Here is a 24,275-nt window from a genome sequence, read left to right as displayed (position 1 = left end):
GAGACCAAAAAAATTCTAAATGTTCCATTACCGTACTTAGAAGCATGTCAAACGGTGTTCAAAATCAATTTTTATGCGATTTTTCGCGTAAAATAGCGATAAAATTCCAACCGGACAATAGTGTATTCATTCCAAGAGGAAAAGAAAAAACAGCGTGCTCACGTGAACGCGCATATCCAATCTCTTTGTCACCAGGCAGACCACTGACAAACTGAGCTACTATACTCTGCCCAGAGACAGAACGCCTCAATCTGCTTTCTGAAGGCTTTAGAGAGCCAATGGAAGCCTTAGAAGGTGCTACGTAACCCCACAGATACTGTAGTTTTGATAGAGAATCAAAAGAAGAACTACAAATTCTCAGACAGGCCACTTCCTTCTTGGAATTTTCTCAGGTTTTTGCCTGCCATATGAGTTCTGTTATACTCACAGACACCATTCAAACAGTTTTAGAAACGTTAGAGTGTTTTCTATCCAAATCTACTAATAATATGCATATTCTCATTCCTGGGCATGAGTAGTAACCAGTTTAAATCGGGTACGTTTTTTCATCCGGCCGTGAAAATACTGCCCCCTATCCCAAACAGGTTAAAGAACTTATGAAAGGGATAGGGGTGTCTTTTCACTATCTAATCATGGGATTGTTCAATGACATGTATTTGTTTGAAATTTACCACTTGATGGTTTCATTTCGGTGGGACAAATAATCTTGTTTTTATTAAAACGCTGTATACAGTATATGCTTCACTCTCAGAGAAATAAGTAGTACTGCTAGGTTTTACACAAATGTTTAATAAAGAACTTTACAAATAATAAATCTGTGACCAATATTTAAAAACATGTTTTTTTTAATCAATACAGTAATATTAGATCTCTATGTAAAACATTTATATTTTACATTTTAGTCATTTAGCAGATGCTCTTATCCAGAGCGATTTACAGTAACTGCATTCATCTTAAGATAGCTAGGTGAGACAATCACATATCACAGTCAAATATACAGGATCCAAAAGTTCCATTCCAGCTGAACAATGGCTATACAGTACCTTCGGAAAGTACTCAGACCCCTTGACTTTTCCACATTTTATTACATTACAGCCTTATTCTAAAATTGATCAAATAGTTTGTTATTTTGTAGTATACAAACCTTCCATTCCACACCGGCCCAACAAGGGCTAGCCTACATGAAGCCCACACTGGCCCAACGAGGGCTAGCCTACATGAAGCCCACACTGGCCCAACAAGGGCTAACCTCCATCAAGCCCACACTGGCCCAACGAGGGCTAGCCTACATCAAGCCCACACCGGATCAACAAGGGATAGCCTACATCAAGCCCACACTGGCCCAACGAGGGCTAGCCTACATCAAGCCCACACTGGCCCAACAAGGGCTAACCTCCAAGCCCACACCGGCCCAACGAGGGCTAGCCTACATCAAGCCCACACCCCATCAACAAGGGATAGCCCACACCAGGCCAACACAGGTTAGCCCACACCTGCTCAACAAGGGCCATGAATGTTTTTTTGTACAGGTTATTGGTGTTTTCAGGCTGTCTTAACATGTTTGTAACATAATACTGCCCAAAAAATAGGAATGATATGTGGAGGATTAAAGGACCATGAAGAATGAAAAAGTGGTATTTACAGTAAATTAAGATAGTAACCACTACAGGTTGTCCGGTTAAATACATTTAAATAAATGTGCACAAATAACAGTACAGAGCTATAGAATGGTTATACAACATGCATATCATAGGGCGGTGCACAATTGGCCCAGCGTCGTCCGGGTTTGGCCGGGGTAGTCCGTCATTGTAAATAAGAATTTGTTCTTAACTGAATTTCCCAGTTAAATAAAGTCACACATTACCATCAACTTCAGCAATTTACATTAATAATGAGAACAAAGGAAAACATTTCCCAGTAATGGCAGGACGTATGCAATCTAGATTCTGTATTAAAGAACACACGTAGGCTAACTAGTGATGTGGCATTCAACCTTCCAATATGAGAGAAATAGTATTTGACCGCAGGGGCAATCTTTAGAGTATGATTGATTAGCTAGTGAAGCGCCGGCTACACAGATAGCTGATGGTGGGTTAAGCTGAAATCCTGCGTACATGTTTTCACACAACGTGCAGGTATGCCCCACCTGCCGCATGGAGAGATAGGCACGCTACACCCTCTTACCTGGAAAGACTCCTAAAAACAGCGTCCTAAAAACGCCCGCAGAGGCTTTCAAGACCAGACAGTATCCTTTGCATCACCACTTGAATTCCAGGTTTTATGAGCATCAGGAATGAGAACCCGTTGGGACATATAGCATAGCTGGGAGACAGCCAGGGGAAAAAAGGCATTATAGATTTTATAACAAAGTTATAGTACTGTAACTGATATCGTGTTGAAGTGAGGCAGTACTTTTTTTTAGCAGTTATTAATAAAGGCTGATTTCAAACTCGAGCATTAAAAGCATACCATAACTGACATACAGGTTGCCACATAATAATGGAAACACCAACATAGTGTTTTAATAGGGTTGTTGGGCCGCCACGAGCCAGAACAGCTTCAATGCTCCTTGGCATAGATTCTACAAGTGTCTGGAACTCTATCAGAGGGATGCGACACCATTCTTCCCCGAGAAATTCCATAATTTGGTGTTGTGGTGATGTTGGTGGAAAATGCTGTCTCAGGCGCCGCTCCAGAATTTCTCATAAGTGTTCAATTGGGTTGAGATCTGATGACACACACACACACACACACACACACACACACACACACACACACACACACACACACACATCCTTTAAAATATTCCTTTGAGACCTCTATTTCAAAGTCCCTGAGATCTCTTCTTCTAGCCATGGTAGCCAAAATAATGGGCAACTGGGCATTTTTATACATGGCCCTAAGCATGATGGGATGTTAATTGCTTAATTAACTCAGGAACCACACCTGTGTGGAAGCACATGTTTTCAATATACTTTGTATCCCTCATTAACTAAAAGTTTAAGCCATTGGGGGGGGGACTTCTTTCAAGATTAATGTGTTAATGACAAAGTATGTAGTTTGATAGGCAATTCGTTGCATTTAAAGTTACGAGAGAAAAGAGACAAAAAAATACAATACAAGCACTTTAAAAAAATATATATATTTATATATATATATATATATATATATATATATACACAGTTGAAGTCGGAAGTTAACATACACTTAGTTTGGAGTCATTAAAACTCGTTTTTTCAACCACTCCACAAATGTATTGTTAACAAACTATAGTTTTGGCAAGTCGGTTAGGACATCTACTTTGTGCATGACACAAGTCATTTTTCCAACAATCGTTTACAGACAGATTATGTCACTTATAATTCACTGTATCCCAATTCCAGTGGGTCAGAAGTTTACATACACAAAGTTGACTGTGCCTTTAAACAGCTTGGAAAATTCCAGAAAATGATGTCATGGCTTTAGAAGCTTCTGACATCATTTGAGTCAATTGGAGGTGTACCTGTGGATGTATTTCAAGGCCTACCTTCAAACTCACTGCCTCTTTGCTTGACAGCATCGGAAATCCAAAGAAATCAGCCAAGACCTCAGAAAAAAAATTGTAGACCTCCACAAGTCTGGTTCATCCTTGGGAGCAATTTCCAAATGCCTGAAGGTACCATGTTCATCTGTACAAACAATAGTACGCATGTATAAACACCATGGGACCACGCAGCTGTCATACCGCTCAGGAAGGAGATGCGTTCTGTCTCCTAGAGATGAACGTACTTTGGTGGGAAAAGTGCAAATCAATCCCAGATCAACAGCAAAGGACCTTGTGAACATGCTGGAGGAAACAGGTACAAAAGTATCTATATCCACAGTAAAACGAGTCCTATATTGACATAACCTGAAAGGCCGCTCAGCAAGGAAGAAGCCACTGCTCCAAAACCGCCATAACAAAGCCAGACTACGGTTTGCAACTGCACATGGTGACAAAGATCGTACTTTTTGGAGAAATGTCCTCTGGTCTGATGAAACATAAATAGAACTGTTTGGCCATAATGACCATTGTTATGTTTGGAGGAAAAAGGGGGACGCTTGCAAGCCGAAGAACACCATCCCAACCGTGAAGCATGGGGGTGGCAGCATCATGTTGTGGGGGTGCTTTGCTACAGGAGGGACTGGTGCACCTCACAAAATAGATGGAATCATGAGGCTGGAAAATGATGTGGATATATTGAAGCAACATCTCAAGACATCAGTCAGGAAGTTAAAGCTTGGTCGCAAATGGGTCTTCCAAATGGACAATGACCCCAAGCATACTTCCAAAGTTGTGGCAAAATGGCTTAAGGACAACTGCCCCCTATCCCCAACAGGTTAAAGCTTGGTCGCAAATGGGTCTTCCAAATGGACAATGACCCCAAGCATACTTCCAAAGTTGTGGCAAAATGGCTTAAGGACAACAAAGTCAAGGTATTGGAGTGGCCATCACAAAGCCCTAACCTCAATCCTATAGAAAATTTGTGGGCAGAACTGAAAAAGCGTGTGCGAGCAAGGAGGCCTACAAACCTGACTCAGTTACACCAGCTCTGTCAGGAGGAATGGGCCAAAATTAACCCAATTTGTTGTTGGAAACTTGTGGAAGGCTACCCAAAACTTTTGACCCAAGTTAAACAATTTAAAGGCAGTGCTACCAAATACTAATTGAGTGTATTTAAGCTTCTGACCCACTGGGAATGTGATGAAAGAAATAAAAGCTGAAATAAATCATTCTCTCTACTATTATTCTGACATTTCACATTCTTAAAATAAAGTGGTGATCCTAACTGACCTAAGACAGGGAATTTTTACTCTGATTAAATGTCAGGAATTGTGAAAGCTGAGTTTAAATGTATTTGGCTAAGGTGTATGTAAACGTCTGACTTCAACTGTATATATATTTTTTTCCACCAATCAAATGGGCATTTTTTCATAGTAAGGCAAAAGGGCAGGTGCTCCAGCACCCCGAGGGCTCTGTCTGTGCCTGAGTGGTGGTGTGGCACAGTCACAAGCCTCGTCCTGTTCCTCCACTCCCTCAACCCCCCCCCCCCCCCCCCCCCCACTCCCTGACTCCACAGTATATAAATCCAGATCTGCTTTCTTTGGGGAATCTACTCTCATAGACAGCTCTCTCTCCCATTCTCTTACATCTGCTGCATATGCTGTGATCCTCAGCTGCACATCATGTCCATGGCTTGGTCCTCCAGGATGTCGGCCGGTAGTGGCCTGTCTGGGGGAATAGGAGGCGGTGGAGCCAGGTTGGGCTTTGGCTTTGGGGGAGTTGGAGATGGCTTTGGGGGAGGTGGCAGTGGCTTTGGGGGAGGTGGCGGAGGAGGCTTGGGCATGGGGCTGGGCTTGGGAGGAGGACTGGCTATGGGGTCTGGGCTGGGGTTGGGTGGGGGAGCAGGGGGTGGGCTGGGTTTCGGTGGTGGCTTAGGTGGAGGTGGTGGTGGAGGTGGAGGTGTAGGTTATGGTGGAGGTGCAGGTTATGGTGGAGGTGGAGGTTATGGTGGAGGTTATGGTGGAGTCCTGATGGCCAGTCCTGCCTTCGCTATGGGGCGCACCATGGCAGCAGGGGGGATCGGTGGCGGGTCGGCCATGGCATTGGGTACCTCTCTGGGCCCAGCATTGGCTCCTATGAGGTCCCGGCAGGCAGAGAAGAACATGCTGTCCGGCCTCAACGAACGTTTCTCCTCGTACATGGGCAAAGTGAGAGTCCTCCAGCAGGAGAACGCCATCCTGGAGGCCAGACTGTCCCAGTTGTCGGGGGGTGCGGACATGGGGTCTCCAGAGTCCTCCACCACCACCACAGCGGAGTACGAGGCTCAGCTCGTCGAGTACCGCGGTGCCCTGGAGACGCTCACCCTGGACACCATCAAACTGGAGATCGAGCTGGACAACGTTCGTGGCACTGCCCACGAACTCAAGGCCAAGTGAGTGTCCGTTTCACATATTTTATTTCACTTTCAGAGAATTATTTAATATCTTGGTTAGAGTACTAGCACAATACAACTATAAATATTCTAACTTAGTCCACCTTTATTTAGACAAATACTGTAAGTAATTGAACATTCAAGAAGCAGTTATTACTTTATTCGGTTGATAAAACTATATGGAAACTCTAAACGGTGATCCTTTAAGATTCCTCCATTTGTTGAAATTATGCCTCTTGACCGGATAGCTTTTATTTTGCATAGCACTTTTATCCTCGTCCCATATTCATCTGGCCCCTCTATAGACAAGCTTGATGGTTAGATGGAACTTCCTTGTGCAGCTGAATGGTGCATTAAAAAGGGTTTTGCTGCATGTTGTTGCAGGTTTGACTTTGAGCAAGGTGTGAAGTTTCAGTTGGACTCTGACATTTCAGCTATGAAGAAGGTAAAGAGAGAAACAAAGAGGCATTTATTTTTACTGGGATATGGTGTACATTTTACGGACATACTCCTCCTCCCCCATGACAAAATTCCCTACTCTCCCTCCGAATTTGTTCAGCGTGTAGATGTACCACTATCACTCTCTCTTTCCAGGACATAGATATGGCATCTGAATTACGCATTGATTTGGATGCCAAGTACTCCAGCTTGAAGGACGAACTGGACTTTGTCACCAAGACGCAGGAAGAGGTACAGAGAATAAAGTGTTTATGTTTATGAGTATAGTAAATTAGTATAGTAAATTAAGTATGAGTACAGTAAATGAACAATGTCATTATTTTGATATCTGGTTGTCAAAGTGTATGTGTTCATCACACCTGACTCTCTGTCTACCTGACCTCTCTGTTCTACCCTGACTCCGTCTAGCTGAACTCTGTACATCACTGTCCACCCGTCTATCCACACAGGAATTGTCCACTCTGCAGTCCAAACTGGGCACCACGTCTATGGACACGTCTGTGTCCATGATCGAGGTTGACACGGGCAAGTCCTTCGACATCTCCACTGCTCTCAACAAGATCAGGGTGGAGTACGAGAAGTCTGTGCAGCAACACAGAGATGAGGCGGACGCCTACTACAAACTGAAGGTTCTTCAACAATTTACTGCATCTATCTAACTGCCAACCCTGGCCTGGCCTGTCTGTCTGTCTCTGTCTGTCTACCCTGGCTTGTCTGTCTCTGTCTGTCTACCCTGGCTTGTCTGTCTCTGTCTGTCTACCCTGGCTTGTCTGTCTCTGTCTGTCTACCCTGGCTTGTCTGTCTGTCTGTCTGTCTGTAATAACAAAGCATACTTTTTGATACTTTCTCGTAATCTGTATAGTTTACTACTGAGTGGCAACTACCTGGTACCAAGTGACAAAATGGCGCTTGTTTAAATGAGCTAATCCCAAAGAACGTAAATAGTGTTTTAACAGGGAGTGTCTCTCTCCTCTTGCAGATGGAAGAGATACAGACCGCTACTGCCAAGAGTTCGGAGGCCGTCTCAGAGGCCAAGATGGAAATCTCAGTGGCCCGGAAGGAGCTGCAGGCTTTCGGTCTAGAGCTCCAAGGCCTGGTCACTGCAGTGAGTGGGACCCTCCATCTTACTACTTCACCTCACACAAAAAAAAAATACCCTCTTTACAGTAAAGTTTTGGGGGGTGAGAGGGGACACCTAACATTTTGATCTCAAAGTCTTGGTCTTATCTCCCGAGTGGCGCAGCGGTCTAAGGTACTGTATCTCACTGCTAGAGGCGTCACTACAGACCCTGGTTCGATTCCAGGCTGTATCACAACCGGCTGTGATTTGGGAGTCCCATAGGGCACCGCACAATTGGCCCAGTGTCGTCTGGTTTTGGCAAGGGGTAGGCTGTCATTGTAGATAAGAATTTGTTCTCAACTGAATTCCCTAGTTAAATAAATGCAAATAAAATGCCTCACTGTGACCACATGGAGAATCCCCACCATAGTGCTATCACAAGGCCAATTTCAGAAGAGAAACCACCTGCAGTAAAACAACTGAGTAAGACCTTGTGAAAAATGTACCTCAGCCAACAAAGCAAAAAAACATTTTTCACACGGTTCGCCAGCTACACCGACTGTTTAACTTTTGTTTCAGTACACTGCTTCCCAGCAGATCACCGTCAGACTTTATGATAAATCACGTCAGGAAGTAGAATGCAGAAGACACAGGAAGTGGTTGAATCTGTATCTGGTTCTCTGAGTGACAGGAAAGTCCCACATGATACCAGCTCTGAATGTGCCAGACAGACTTCCTCAGAGGGAACTTACACTAATTAATTTTCAGTTTTTTTTTTCTGTTGAAAGAAAATGCTGTTCCTTTCTTAAACAAGAGATGATTTTCACTGTCTAAAGATCTTTGCTCATCCAAGACATTACAACATGCAAATACAATAGTTACTATAGCTAAATCTCTCTCTCTCTCTCTCTCTCTCTCTCTCTCTCTCTCTCTCTCTCTCTCTCTCTCTCTCTCTCTCTCTCTCTCTCTCTCTCTCTCTCTCTCTCTCTCTCTCTCTCTCTCTCTCTCTCTCTCATTCCCACACCCTCTCTTTCTCCTCTTCCCATTCCCACACCCTCACTTTCTCCACTTCCCATTCATCTCCCATTCCCACACCCTCTCTTCTCCTCTTCCCTGTCTCACTTAATCTTTTCTCACATAATCTCCTTCGCTCCTTTACCCTCCTACCTTACTCTATCCGGAATCCCCGCCCTCACACTCCTCCATTCCTGTGCTCTCTCTCCACCCCTCTCTCCAGAACATGTCCCTGGAGCAGAGCTTGGCAGAAGCCCATGCCCAGTCTAGCATGGGCGTGGCCGGGTACCAGGGTCAGATCTCCAGCTTGACGTCGGCCATCGAGGTGGCCAAAAATGACCTCCACAAGCAGATCATGGCCTACCAGGAGCTTCTGGACGTCAAGCTGGCTCTAGACGTGGAGATCTCCACTTACAGAACCCTGCTGGAAGGAGACCACCTCAAGTCAGTACAATCAATACATACAGTATTAAAAGGATAGTGTGAGATTCTGGCAATTGTGTTATTCTACTTCCCCAGAGTCAGATTTGTATTTGTATTTATTATGGATCCCCATTAGCTGCTGCCTTCTTGGGGGTCCAGCAAACGTAAAGCAATTAAAGCAGCTATACAAGTTATAAAAGTTATAAAAGTTGTGGATACCATTTTTATGTCTCTGCGTGTAGATGAAGGCATGTGTACTGGTTTCTTTAGTCAAATTTAACATCATAAAATGTAATCTAAAAAGACTGTGAGGAGGTTGTTAAACTGTCATATTTTCACTCTTTTTCCTCCAGATTACCTGAGACATCCGGGTTTACAACATCTTCCTACAGTTTCTCGGGTGAGAAACATTTGAAACAAGGGAGTATAGTAGAGGTGAATAGAGGGGCCAAAAATACCATGTGGGAAAATACAACCTAAAAAGCACCCATAGGCTTTCAATGAAAACGTACCCAAATGGATGGCACACAACAGTACAAAAATATATATATATATTTTTTAAATAACTCAGGATGGGCCCTTTCTAAAATCCTATATCTATTTTTTAATTTGACTAATCAATTTATCGAGAAATCTTAACTAATGTCCCAGTCAGACCACCTGATGGATGGTTGATCTGTAGGACCACTGGAGCTGGCATGGAGGGGGCAGGAGTACTGGGGAGTGTGGTGGGCAGGAGTACTGGGGAGTGTGGAGGGCAGGTGTAGTGTAGGGGGCAGGAGTGCTGGGGAGTGTGGTGGGCAAGTGTAGTGTAGGGGGCAGGAGTACTGGCAAGTGTGGAGGGAGAGTGTAGTGGGCAGGAGTACTGGGGAGTGTGGTGGGCAGGTGTAGTGTAGGGGGCAGGAGTACTGGGGAGTGTGGAGGGCAGGTGTAGTGTAGGGGGCAGGAGTACTGGGGAGTGTGGAGGGCAGGTGTAGTGTAAGGGGGCAGGAGTACTGGCAAGTGTGGAGGGAGAGTGTAGGGGGCAGGAGTACTGGGGAGTGTGGAGGGAGAGTGTAGGGGGCAGGAGTATTGGGGAGTGTGGTGGGCAGGTGTAGTGTAGGGGGCAGGAGTACTGGGGAGTGTGGAGGGCAGGTGTAGTGTAGGGGGCAGGAGTACTGGCAAGTGTGGAGGGAGAGTGTAGGGGGCAGGAGTATTGCGGAGTGTGGAGGGAGAGTGTAGGGGTAGTGTAGGGGGCAGGAGCACTGGGGAGTGTGGAGGGAGAGTGTAGGGGTAGTGTAGGGGGCAGGAGTACTGGGGAGTGTGGAGGGAGAGTGTAGGGGTAGACAGAGCCCTCATTCACCTCCACATTTCCATCCTGCAGACTGGGACGCTCCCCGCTCCAGCACTCCCCAGGGCTCCCCTTTACCTCCTACCCAGGCTAGATACAAAGGCAAGTTCACACACATAGAGGGAGCCTCAGGGTAGGAGAACGGAAAACTACCCTTCTGGTCATATTATTTTCTCTGCTGAAGTCTGTAACACGTTTAGCAATGGGGAAGTTGCTGAACAGATTTTTTTGGTCACAACATCTCATGAGTAAAAATGTGTGAATATGGCTAAACAAGGTATCTCCCTCGCTATCTCTTCTGTGCTCTTTCTCTATCCCCTCATCTGGTTTTCCTTTCATATCTGTCTTTCTAGCTGGAGGTGGAGGAGGGGGAATTCAAGTTAAAGAGATCATAACAGGTCAGTCATTTGGTACGGTATCAACCTGTCATAACATGTGGTGAATCCAGGTGAAAGCTATTATTCCTTATTGATGTCACCTGATAAATCCACTTCAATCAGTGTAGATGAAGGGGAGGAGACAGCTTAAAGAAGGATTTTTAACCCTTGAGACAATTGAGACATGGATTGTGCATGTGTGCCATTCAGAGGGTGAATGGACAAGACAACAGATATAAGGGCCTTTGAACGGGGTTATGGTAGTAGTTTCCTGTGTGTATCAAGAATGGTCCACCACCCAAAGGACATCCAGCCATCTTGACACAACTGTGGGAAGCATTGGAGTCAACATGGGCCAGCATCCCTGTGATACACTTTCTAGGGGGGGTGTAACTCTATATTAGCAAGGTGTTCTTAATATTTTGTACACTCCATGTAACGTTACGTGCCGTCTACAAGTCATCACGTCATCATGTAAGGCCATTAGTCAACACACACTGAGTATACAAAACCATTGCACACCTTCCTAATATTGAGTTAATTTTCATGCCAAATCCAATTACAGTATTACCCTAACATTTGTAATATTTTTATTTATTTTTTGTCCTTCACTCACTTTGCTCCCCTTAGAACTCACAGAGACGTCTCGGATCTCTGAAACCGCATCCGCAGATGAATCTGAATCCACCTGATTCCACCAGGGTACCTTTGGAACGTTGGACGTTTAGATGCTAAAGCAACTCTTTTAACCTACCCAGCTTCTCTGTCAATCTATGCCCCACTTTCCATGATTTATAAACTACACAATAAACATTGCATCTTACATCTGACCCCCCCTGCTCATTTATGTCGGCTCTGTTACATTATAAGGTCTTTGGAGATGTTTATTATAATTTTCTATACATTTTTCAAACTCCTGTAATTTTATATGTGGATGTGTGACTGAGTGTCTGTGCACTCATTCATTTACTGTGTTTTGATTAGAAATTGCATAATTACATTAGTTGCATAATTATTTGTGTTTGTGAGTAGAAAACAGGATAGTTGGAGGGGTGCATGTGAGAATGTCAGTGTGTGTGTGTGTACGCTTCTCTCTGTCATCTCTATCCTGTTCCTCAAATATCGTTATTTTTGTGGTCTGCTCTTGGCATGCAAAGGCCCCGGATAAAGTGCACCATACAATGTTCTAAACAGGACAGCTAACCCCCACACGCAACTGCTATGAAAGTTTGTCACGCTACACAGGAAGTCATACACAGTTATTATACAGGACGGACTGTTGTCACGGCAACCCTGTTGTGCGTAGGGGGTGCTTGTTCATCTGAGGTTTGGTTAAAAAAAATAAAAAAATTTTAAAAAAAAAATATTAAAAAAAAATCGCTGGTTAAAATCTATGCATTTATTTAATATTAGTTAAGAACATGCAGCTATACGGCATGTTTTAGTAAACAATTAGCTAACATTACTATATATATATATATATATATATATATATATCTATATATTATATAGTATTAGCTTATTGTAGGTAATTATTGTGTTTACTGTACATGATAATGGAACAATTACAAATGTACACAATTCGTTTTATTATTACGGTGTAACTAATGATGAGTACAATGTAATACGTTTTGTAATTACTCATATTAGCAGCTAGTTTTCTGTTTATGTTTCACAGACGACATGACACACACGTGCACACGTCTGGTGTGGGTAGAGATTACAAATGTGGTATGCCCCGGAGATAATATTTTTTTTGGGGGGGATATTTTCCCATTTGTATAAAGTTATAGTAATACTGCAAAGTGTTACCAAAATTACAAACTTCAAAATATGTTTTAAAAGTACTGCAAGAAAGCATTAGGAAAGATGAACTAACTATTGAAAAAAAGTGTAATTAAAACCAATTAGGCTTTGGCTTGTTATACTCGGGCAGCTTCTGTAGGTGCTGTATTTTCTCCATACTCTTAGAGCTGCCAGTATAATTCCAAATGGTGTGTCTACAACCTCCTTGCCTTGCTGCTAGGTTCTAACCACAGCTTATTTTTGGCTACTAGCTTTGGCCACAGTTCCCCCCCCCCCCCCCACCCACCTGCTCTTCACTTTCTGTTTGTGACTGCATGTGGTTACCAAGGTTACACGTTTGGAAGAAGGGGGGGTGGGGGGGCGAAGGGTGATCTCGGAATAACATTTTGTGACATTAGTTTACAAAAGTGGGTATTGGCTACATTGGCTACATTGGCTACATTGCGTGCCGTTGATATGAAACATAAAATCAAAAATTAGACCTATGCAGGTTTAGATAAATAACCTACTTCAATAACATATCAGTATTAAATCGTTAACAATGGTTAACAATGGGTTTTTTTTGTCTGTGAATATCTTGAATGAACCGTTATGGCTTGACGGCATTCCCTTTTTACCAAACTAGTACACGTATTAGAAAAGAAGTTATACTGTCATCAGTATCATTTCCACAGGATTGCAGCTTCTTTCTGTGGAAAGTTCAATAAACTTTATTTGGTTGAATAGCTGCCCGTTTCGGTCCTCTCAAGGAGTTGTTCAACCTTTTGAGCAGAGGCTGAGGGCTCTGTGATTGGTACTGCTATCTTTACCCACACCAGACGTGTGCACGAGTGCGTCATGTGCACGTGTGTGTCATGTCCTCTGTGAACATAAACAGAAAACTAAGATTTGCCCACACTGACCCACTTCCTCTTCCTCTGATGTGTGCCATTCTCCTCTGAATGTAAACAGATACCAAATTGATGGCATTGTTCACCAATGGAAATGTCAGGTCACAATGACATGTTTGTTGACATTGCTAGGGCAATATTATGGACATTGATACGGTGTACATTTTAGGACATACCAACTTTCAATGACATTATACTTCCTATGATGGAAGTCGCTACTCCTATACTCGACAGCGATGGAACCAATGCAGCTATAACCTCTATTATAAACTGCGGGGTTCGAGCCCTGACAGCCGTGGCATATCAGACCGTATACTACGGGTATGACAAAATATTTCCTTTTAATGCTGAAATTACATTGGTAACCAGTTTAGAATAGCAATAAGGCACCTCGGGGGGCTTGTGGTATACGGCCAATATACCACGGCTAAGGGCTGTATCCAGGCACTCCGCGTTGCGTCTTGCTTAAGGAAGGCCCTTAGCCGTGGTATATTGGCCATATACCACAACCCCTTGGGTCATATTGTTTAAGTATACCATCAGCTCCCAATAGAGTTGCAGATGTTTTGAGTGTTGTTGATTGTGTTCACAGACAGGGTGGAGGAAAAACGTGACCTTTCTTTCCTGGAAGCTATTTCAAGTTGACCACAGGATGATGCAATCTTAGAGTCAGATGCGCATGTAGCAGAGAAGCACACAGCAAAACAAACATATATAGAACGGTCAGAAAGTATGACCCCTTGACTTTTTCCACATTTTGTTACGTTACATCCTTATTCTAAACTGGATTAAATATATATATTTTTTTACCCTCATCAATCTACACACAATACACCATAAGGACAAATCAAAAACAAGGTTTTTAGAAATGTTAGCAAATTCATAAATAAATAAATAAATAAATGGAAATATCACATTTATATAAGTATTCAGACCTTTTACTCGGTACTATGTTGAAGCACCTTTGTTTCTTGGGTATGATGCTACAAGCTTGGCACACCTGTATTTGGGGAGCTTCTCCCATTCTTCTCTGCAGATCCTCTCAAGCTCTGTCAGGTTGGATGGGGAGCGTCGCTGCGCAGTTATTTTCAGGTCTCTCCAGAGATGTTCGATTGGGTACGGGCTCTCGCTGGGCCACTCAAGGACATTCAGAGACTTGTCCTGAAGCCACTCCTGCATTATTTTTAAATTTACATTTTAGTCATTTAGCAGACGCTCTTATTCAGAGCGACTTACAGTAGTGAATGCATACATTTCATACATTATTATTGTTATTATTTTTTAGTACAGGCCCCCAGTCTTGCGTGTGGGCTTAGGGTCATTGTCCTGTTGGAAGGTGAACCTTCACCCCAGTCTGAGGTCCTGAGCGCTCTGGAGAAGATTTTCATCAAGGATCTCTCTGTATTTTGCTCTGTTCATCTTTCCCTCGATCCTGACTAGTTTCTCAGTCCCTGCTGCTGAAAAACATCCCCACAGCATGATGCTGCCACCACCATGCTTCACCGTAGGGATGGTATTGGCCAGGTTTCCTCCAGATGTGACGCTTGGCATTCAAGCCAAAGAGTTCAATTTTGGTTTCATCAGACAAGAGAATCTTGTTTCTCATGGTCTGAGAGTCCTTTAGGTGCCTTTTGGCAAACTCCAAGTGGGTTGTCATGTGCCTTTTACTGAGGAGTGGCTTCCGTCTGGCCACTCTACCATAAAGGCCTGATTGGTGGAGTGCTGTAGAGATGGTTGTCCTTCTGGAAGGTTCTACCATCTCCACAGAGGAACTCTGGAGCTCTGTCAGAGTGACCATCCGATTCTTGGTCATCTCCCTGACCAAGGCCCTTCTCCCCCGATTGCTCAGTTTGGCCGGGCGGCCAACTCTAGGAAGAGTCTTGGTGGTTCCAAACTTAGTCCATTTAAGAATGCCTTAGGCCATTGTGTTCTTGGGGGCCTTCAATGCTACAGAAATGTTTTGGTACCCTTCCCCAGATCTGTGCCTCGACACAATTTTGTCTTGGAGCTCTACGGACAATTCCTTCAACCTCATGGCTTCGTTTTTGCTCTGACATGCACTGTCAACTGCGGGACCTTATATAGACAGGTGTGTGTGCCTTTTCCAAATCATGCCCAATCAATTGAATTTACAACAGGTGGACTCCAATCAAGTTGTAGAAACATCTCAAGGATGATCGATGGAAACAGGATGAGCCTGAGCTCAATTTCAAGCTTATGTAACTTATGTAAATAAGGTATGTTTTTGTTATTTTATTTTATTTTGTCATTATGTGGTATTGTGTGTAGATTGATGAGGAAAAAAAATATTTCATCCATTTTAGAATAAGGTCGTAACGTAATAAAATGTGGAAAAAAGGGAAGGGGTCTGAATACTTTCCGAATGCACTGTATTTCGGGGAATTACCAAGACTGTGAACACCACACAGTTTTGAATGTATATATTTGTTATGTTCTCAGTCCTTTTAATTTGTATAAAATATGCCCTCTGCTGCTCCCACTGTTTACAACTTTTTGGAAACCCACCATCGTGTGAAGTCTGGTTATTCTGCTTCACCGTGTTGAACTTTAGAGCAACCCCCAATCAACAGACAACAGACACGAGTTCTTGCTCACAAAAACACAAGTTGTTGTGTTGTTATACCAGCTTCATTGCATAGGATTGATTGCAACACTTTTCTCATCACATCTCAGTATATTACCAAATCAGCTGTACCAAACACAGTGATGTAAGAATAGGTTACAAATCTAATGGCATTAACAATCATGTTTCGAATTTAACTTTACCCCCATTGGTCTGTTTAATATCACTTTATTTTAACCCTTTGTCATACGGTCTACATAAAACTATCATAATGACGGCATAACAGATGTTATAAACAGTCAAGTTGGTTTCAGCTCATGGCAACTGGCTTTACACTCTCAGGACACAAACTGTTATCTATGTATTTGTATTTATTATGGATCCCCATTAGCTACTGCCAAGGCAGCAGCTACTCTTCCTGGGTTCCAACAAAATTAAGGCAGTTATACATTTTAAAAACATTACGATACATTCATAACAGATTTCACAACATATTAAGTGGGTGCCCTCGGGCCTCAAATCTACTACTACTTATCTATAACACAAAATACATGTGTACATGTGTAGTTCATATGTTATCGTGTGTTTGTATGCATGTGTCTGTGTTTGTGTTTGTCATCTGTATACATGGACACACTGGCTTTACTCAAAGCATGTCGTTAGTAAAGATTGTAAAAAGTAAGGGGCCTAGACAACTGCCCTGGGGAATTCCTGATTCTACCTGGATTTTGTTGGAGAGGCTTCCGTTAAAGAACACCCTCTGTGTTCTGTAAGACAGGCAGCTCTTTATCCACATTATAGCAGGGGTTGGAAAGCCATAACACATACGTTTTTCTAGCAACAGACTATGATCGATAATGTCAAAAGCAGCACTGAAGTCTAACAAAACAGCCCCACTATCTTTTTATCATAAATTTCTCTCAGCCAATCATCAGTCATTTGTGTACGTGCTGTGCTTGTTGAATGTCCTTCCCTATAAGCGTGCTGAAAGTCTGTTGTCAATTTGTTTACTGAAAAATAGCATTGTATCTAGTCAAACACCATTTTTTACAAAAGTTTACTATGGGTTGGTAACAGGCTGATTGGTTGGCTATTTGAGCCAGTTAAGGGGACTTTACTATTCTTAGGTACAATAGGGGAATTACTTTTGCTTCCCTCCAGGCCTGAGAGCACACTCTTTTTAGTAGGCTTGAATTGAAGATTGAAGGTAAGCTATTGAAAATTAAAGGTAGCTATTGGTTAGCAAGTTTGCTAGTCTAAACACTGTTTCGTGTCTTTACAGTGGTTGTAGGCTTTATCATCATTATAAGCAGTCCCTTATGATGAAGAGTTCAAGTAAAGTTTAGAAAGATATCTTATTACAGTGCAACGTACACACACACTGAGACACACACACACACACACACACTGAGACACACACACACACACACACACACACACACACACACACACACACACACTGAGAGACACACACACACACACACACACACACACACACACACACACACACACACACACAGAGAGACACACACAGAGACACACACACAGAGACACACACACAGAGAGACACACACAGAGAGACACACACAGAGAGACACACACACACACACACTGAGACACACACACACACTGAGACACACACACACACTGAGACACACACACACACACACACACACACACACACACACACACACTGAGACACACACACACTGAGACACACACACACTGCGACAAACACACACTGAGACAAACACACACTGAGACAAACACACACTAAGACACACACACACTGAGAAACACACACTGTGACACACACACACTGAGAAACACACACTGTGACACACACACACTGAGAAACACACACTGTGACACACACACACTGAGAATGTCTAATTTCCATTCCTGCCCATGTTTTTCAGTATGTCTTGGCCCTAAAGGATGTGCAGATTGATATGAGAGACAGGTGATATATCACTAGTTGTTACGACGGAGGCCTAAAAGGCCAGTCAAGGCAAGCATGACAGTGTCGAATCACCATATAACGTACAGCTGGTAGCATCCAGGGGTTATCCAGGCAGAACCAATTAGAGATGTGAGCCGAGACGGGATGATATTACTAGACTAGGCATTTTTTAAATGACTTCACAAAGAAAGGAGGACCAAGGCACTCTTCATATAATTAATTTAAAAAAACGCCTTTATTTATATGACATGTTCAACGGAAACAAAGATGAAAAAAAAACTCTTCGTCAGGGAGTACAATGATATGATAATACATTGTCCTCTTCTGAACAGCTTTTTCCAATCAACCCTGATTTGAAGAGGGAGTGGTTACATAATTAATGTTCATAGGCCCCATGTACATTACGAAATTCAAGTGTTGTAACGCAAACACATACAACTGTTTGGAACCATGCCTACAACTAAATATACCCTCAGTGCGCTGTCTTGTCTTCAATTCATCTGGTTGTTTAACGACTCGTATCGTCACATGACAAGCATGCCTGACACTGTGGCAACTCTTGAACGGTAAGAAAACAACAAAAGTACGGTAAACACCTTGAGCAAATCTTAACTTGACAGCATCTGGTTGGAGTGTATCACCTTACTCATCTGCTCCAGTGTCGACCCCGGCGCCTTGACAAGTAGAGACAGATATCTAGTAAATCACCATATCATATATATAATAACATATAATAAGGATCCAGGAGATAGCACAATAGGATTCTACCACCACCCATGTTGTAGCCATATGTTACAGTGTCTTTTGAAAACACCTACTGCTTCGACAGCTCTTTATGCAATGCTGGTTTGCATCCTTCCCCTCTAATCAGGGAATGATTTAGACCTGGGACACCAGGTGATGAGTGGACTCTCTGGCCAAGGTGTGTGGGTTCTAGTCAATCAACTACAGTAATATAATGAAATGGTAACCATTGTAACCATGGTGCCTGAAGTAACAAACCTAAGTAATTTATCACAGTATAGGCTTTCATTCCTAACAGGAGGGAAGAGATTGTGTGTGTGTGTGTGTGTGTGTGTGTGTGTGTGTGTGTGTGTGTGTGTGTGTGTGTGTGTGTGTGTGTGTGTGTGTGCCCTTGTCAAAAAAAGCATAATCCACCTTCTTATGTTTATACTACAGTCAAAAAATCCAAAGTACATGGCTGTCATCCTGGAGATTTTGGGGGATCTCTGAAATGAACTGTAAAATCAGTATATGAACAAAGGTGTCCTGAGAAAGTGTTCTTTTGGCATAGATCTCAGATGAATGGAGACTTCTGCTGAGAATAAAAGGGATTTCCTATGACTCATCCATTGTATACAGGTAGCTACATATACATCTTCATATATGACTAAAATCCCTGAGAAGTTGCATGAGGTTGTACGCACGCTGCAGGTTCAGCGAGACGCGGCAAAACACGCAAATGAGCACAATAGAATATCACCCTGCTTTGCAACCTGACGTCAACTGTGGTTTAACTGAAACCTTTATAAGCCTCTGGAGAGCAAACCGTTGCCAGACAGTTCTCTAAAACTACTCAGTGATAAGGAAGAAAACAACAAGCATCTTGAATTTAAGCGCCTGTTTGACATCTCACTAACAGAGAACAACTGTAAGTAAAATTGTCTGAACAGTTGGTCTTGTGTAGTGTTCTCAAAATGTATTAACATTTAAGATAGCAGATTTGAAATGTAAGTATTTTTGCATGTATTACTATAAAGTATCTACTTCATCATGCTGTAATATTTTATTTTTAATATTTAGTCAACATTACACCATGACCTATACTGTACTGTGTGTTATTTTCCTGACTAATTTGTTGTTTCTCTCCCATCTCTTTTCAGATGCCAGTTATAGGTGACATGGTGACTTCACCAATGGATTCAGAGGTAAACAACTTGTACACTATATATATATATATATATATTTAATTTTTTGTACTTTTTTATACCATATGTGTAAAATATTGGGTGTGTGTGTGTGTTATATCTGTATTAAATAGCAACAACCAAAAAATCACAACAAATTTTTCTTATTTTAATTCATAACAGTTAAATTACATGTATATCGTTTTTTTTTACGTGCTCTTATGAGATAACATGTTGGAGACCCCTGGTCTATATAAGTATGTGTACAGTATATTGGCACCCTTGCAATTTTCTTAAATAATTCCCGATTTCTTCTAAAAGTACTTGAAATTGAAAAAAACAAACATTTTGGTCTCCCCCCTTATTGGATGTTAAACATTGTAAACTTAAGTTTACCATTTTAATTTAGAAAATAAAGACACAATTATTGGCACTTCAGAGCTAGTACTTGGTTGCGCAGCCATTGGCCAAGATAACTGCCAACAAATGCTTCTTGTAGCCATCAATGAGCTTGCTGAACCTTTCTATTTTCAATTTGGCCCACTCTTCGGCAGAAAACTGCTCTAAATCTTCAATGTTTAAGGGGTCCCATTCACCAACTGCTGTGTTCATCTCTCGCCATAGATTATGGATGTGATTCAGATCTGGACTCTTCACTGGCCACTCCAGGACAGTCCAGTGTTTCTTCTAGAACCATTCCAGGGTGCTTTGGGGTTGTTGTCCAATGGAAGACCCAAAACCTTCAACAGAAACACCATTTTTTTGGACACTGGGTTGAACATTGCACTCCAAAATAACCTGCTGATTTCCTGACGTGTTGCACACATTCAAAGCCCCTAGTACCAGAGGAAGCAAAGCAAACCGTTAGCAGTATCAAACCTGATTGTAGAGGAAGGTGTTATTTTCTTTGAACGCTTCATTTGGTCGTTGGTAAACATAGGAAGACCACAATGCTGAAAGAAACTGATTGAACTTCTCAAAAACCCACTTAAACAAGCTTACATCCCACAAAAAAAAGTGTGGACCAATTAAACAAAATTAGAGCGCTTTGGCAATACAGATCAGCACTGTGTTTGTTGATGGCCAAACGAAGCATTCAATGAAAAGAACACCCTGCCTACAATCAAAGATGGGGGAGATTTAATAATGCTTTGGGGTTGCTTTGCTGCCTCTGGTATTGTTGGCCTTGAATGTGCACAAGGCATCATGAAATCAGCAGATTATAAGGTGTTTTGTAGTCTGATGTTCAACCCAGTGACCAAAAACTGGGTCTCCATTGACGTTTGTGGGTCTTCCAGCAGGACAACGACACCAAACACACATAAAAAAGCCCCTAGGAATGGTTAAGAAAAGATGCTGGACTGTTCTGGTGTGGCCAGGGAAGAGTCCAGATCTGAATCATATCCAAAAAGAGATCTGAAAACAACAGTTGGTGGAGGGCACCCTTCAAATATTGATGAATTAGAGCAATTTGCTGCTGAAAAGTGGGCCACATTTTCAGTAGAAAGGTGCAGCATGCTCATTGACAGCTACCAGAAGAGTTTGTCTGCAGTTTTGTCCAAAGGCTGTCTAACCAAGTACTAGCTCTGGGGTGCCAATAATTTTGTCGGACTACCGCATTCCTTTTTTAGGAAAACTGATTTCGCCATAGTGCAGAGAGAAACATTTTGAGTTTTATAATGCTATTCTACACATTTTGTCATGAGTCTAAGAAAACATTTATCATTTTCAAAGCTAATTTCCTGCAATGAAACATAGTTTGTTATCATATGCTATTTGGTGGCCCCCCTACCTCCAGGGGAGCCCCAACCCCCCTGCGTGCCTGTTCGGTAATCTGGCCCTGATTTAAAATTGCCAAGTTTGCGAAAATAAAATGTATTTTGCAATTTGAGAATCTGACAAAGTTATTATAATTAAAAAATATATATTTTACAATAAATAGGAAATTATTTAAGAAAAGTGTTCCGATATTTCTGTCCGCAACCGTATATTCTGCTCATATCATTTACTGGCACAATTTGTCCACATGTCCAACAAGCTATGTTGTCCTGTCTTACACACAGGTGTACGACTACGACTCCAGCTTCACCCCCACGGTTGGTGAGGATGGTCTGGATGACTTTATGTGCGACAAATCTGCCGTTAGGGCTTTCAGAGGCCAGTATGAACCACCTCTCTACTGGTCCATCGTCATCCTGGGAGGCCTGGGTAACCTGACCGTGGTGTGGATCTACCTGCACTTCCACCAGCGTCTCAAGACCATGACCGATGTCTACCTGTTGAACCTAGCTGTGGCCGACCTCTTCTTCCTGGGCACTTTACCCTTTTGGGCTGTGGAGGGCAACCAGGGATGGAGCTTCGGCTTGGGCCTCTGCAAGATCACCTCTGCCCTCTACAAGATCAACTTCTTCAGCAGCATGCTGCTGCTCACCTGCATCAGTGTCGATCGTTACGTGGTCATCGTCCAGACCACCAAGGCCCAGAATTCCAAGAGACAGCGGCTGAGCTGCAGCAAGTTGGTGTGCACCTGCGTCTGGCTCCTGGCCGTGGTGTTGGCCCTGCCCGAGTTCATGTTCGCCAACGTCAAGGAGCTGGATGGCCGGTTCTACTGCACCATGGTCTACTGGAGTAACCAGGACAACCGCACCAAGATCCTGGTCCTGGTGCTTCAGATCTGCATGGGCTTCTGCCTGCCTCTCCTGGTGATGGTGTTCTGCTACGCCGGCATCATCCGCACCCTGCTCAAAACCCGCAACTTCAAGAAGCACAAGGCACTGCGCGTGATCATGGTGGTGGTGGTTGTGTTTGTCCTCTCCCAGTTGCCATACAACAGCGTGCTGGTGGTGGAGGCCACCAAGGCGGTCAACAGCACCGGAATGGACTGCGATGCGGAAAAGCGTTTCGACGTGGTCGGCCAGGTGCTGAAGAGCCTGGCCTACATGCATGCCTCCCTCAACCCCTTCCTGTATGTATTTGTGGGCGAACGCTTCCGCAGAGACATCCTCAAGCTTATCCGCATCTACCACTGCTGGCCGGCCCAGGGGGTACTCAGCAAGATCCAGGGAGGACCTGGGCGCTCATCGGTCATGTCCGACACGGACACCACACAGGCACTCTCGCTTTGAAGGCACAGTCATAGTACAACCTTTTGCGTGCGACCAGAAGTCCCTCATAACAATTGAGTGGCTGTGCAACTACGCTCTGTTCCACAATGCAAGGTCTGGCAACGGAAAGACAAACCAATATGGCTAACAGTCCCAGTGAGAGAGGTTGTACTGTTGTCGTTGCCCCCCCCCCCCCTCCCCAGGTTGCCCAATCTTGCATCAGACTTAGACTTCTTTGGTTATCTGACCATGGCTGAGGCTGAGGCAGTGACATGGGGAGAAGAGGTCCCTTTCTGAGAGCTGGAGAAACTCTTGGCTCTTGTGTACGTTGCTAGAAGCATTGGTCATGATAGGACTCTTCTTTGGCTGGTCTATAAAGACCTTCTCAGTTTTAGCTGATGACCACAAAGGATGGACAGTCGAAGTCTGGTTTGGGGGTTTGTGTTTGACGATTCCCAAGTGATGGGAAAAGAGCTAACCATGACAGCATTGGGTCTGTACTGGTACAATGCATTTTCATTGGTCTTTATGGTTCTGTAAATTCAGCCAAGCTGTTTTGTGCCTTTTTTTTTGGTTGCATTTGTTTAGAAAGTATAGAGATGGGAAAGAGGAAACAAGTATTTTCTTTACAATGATGGATTCTGTGACAGCATAAGTATCTCCATTGTGATCAAGTGCGCCCTCTATCCATCTCTATATTATAAAGTTAATTGGCAATATTAACTAATATTAATATTATTTCATCAATCTCTTTGGTCGAACCGTATCAATAAGCTGATCAATTATTTGAGACACTTTCTAAGTAGGAAAGCACTTATTTGTAATGAGTATGTTTAGCTTTCACAGTGAGAGTGAACAAGTGTCATAAACAAAAAGTTGTATAAAATATCTATGATTGTGACTGCCCTGTTCACAATGACAATTGTGACTGTAATGACTGTAAATAAACAATGCATTTAAAAAATATATTTTTTAGGTCACTATTATTGAATTTTCCAAATTTGGTAACGATATACTTTGACTACATATCCACGTTTTAAATTGTGTATAATTGTATTTTCTGTATTGTTCCCAGGACACATTTGCAAATGAGACCTAGGTCTCAATGTGTTTTTCCTTGGTACATTTTTTAATGCGCTATTAGATATGCTTTGGATATAACTCATTAACCTGTAATAATGCAGTTACACATCTATAAGCGTCTCATGAACGTGTTATAACAGGTCCTAACTGCATTATTACAGGTATAACGTGCTTGGGTAGGGAAGGAGAGGAATTTCCACGCTTTAGCGCCTTAACTGTTTTCCAAAATGTAGATTAATTTATGTCATGCTATGCAAGAGCTCATATTTAGTTATCTTAATAGATGTATTAGTACAGTGACATAGTAGTTTTATCGTTATG

At 42.8% G+C, this 24,275-nt stretch overlaps 2 protein-coding genes across 3 annotated transcripts; both read left to right on the top strand.

Moving 5' to 3' along the window:
• Positions 1–5,463: 5,463 nt before the first annotated feature.
• zgc:136930 (thread biopolymer filament subunit gamma) lies at positions 5,464–11,440 on the top strand. 2 transcript variants are annotated; one of them, XM_014188511.3, is made up of 9 exons: positions 5,464–5,954; positions 6,339–6,399; positions 6,549–6,644; positions 6,863–7,042; positions 7,393–7,518; positions 8,711–8,931; positions 9,264–9,345; positions 10,594–10,638; positions 11,248–11,440. In XM_014188511.3, exons 1-8 carry the CDS (start codon positions 5,554–5,556, stop codon positions 10,633–10,635), a joined length of 1,209 nt encoding a protein of 402 aa, XP_014043986.2. In that variant the 5' UTR covers positions 5,464–5,553; the 3' UTR covers positions 10,636–10,638; positions 11,248–11,440. The 2 variants fall into 2 exon arrangements, with proteins under 2 accessions (XP_014043986.2, XP_014043984.2); XM_014188509.3 differs by having other exon boundaries at positions 5,465–5,954; positions 9,264–9,310.
• Positions 11,441–19,377: 7,937 nt separating this feature from the next.
• Positions 19,378–23,837, top strand: ccr9a (chemokine (C-C motif) receptor 9a). The gene is made up of 3 exons (XM_014188520.3): positions 19,378–19,511; positions 19,744–19,788; positions 21,831–23,837. The coding sequence occupies exons 2-3, from the start codon at positions 19,744–19,746 to the stop codon at positions 22,890–22,892; spliced, it is 1,107 nt and encodes a 368-aa protein (XP_014043995.3). The 5' UTR covers positions 19,378–19,511; the 3' UTR covers positions 22,893–23,837.
• The last annotated feature ends 438 nt before the right edge of the window (positions 23,838–24,275 follow it).

This window comes from Salmo salar, chromosome 03 (genome assembly GCF_965601325.2).
Source record: "Salmo salar chromosome 03, fSalSal1, whole genome shotgun sequence".
Lineage (NCBI taxonomy): Eukaryota > Metazoa > Chordata > Actinopteri > Salmoniformes > Salmonidae > Salmo > Salmo salar.
The sequence above is the reverse complement of the archived record's forward strand: the minus strand, read 5'-3'. Positions and strand labels throughout refer to the sequence as shown.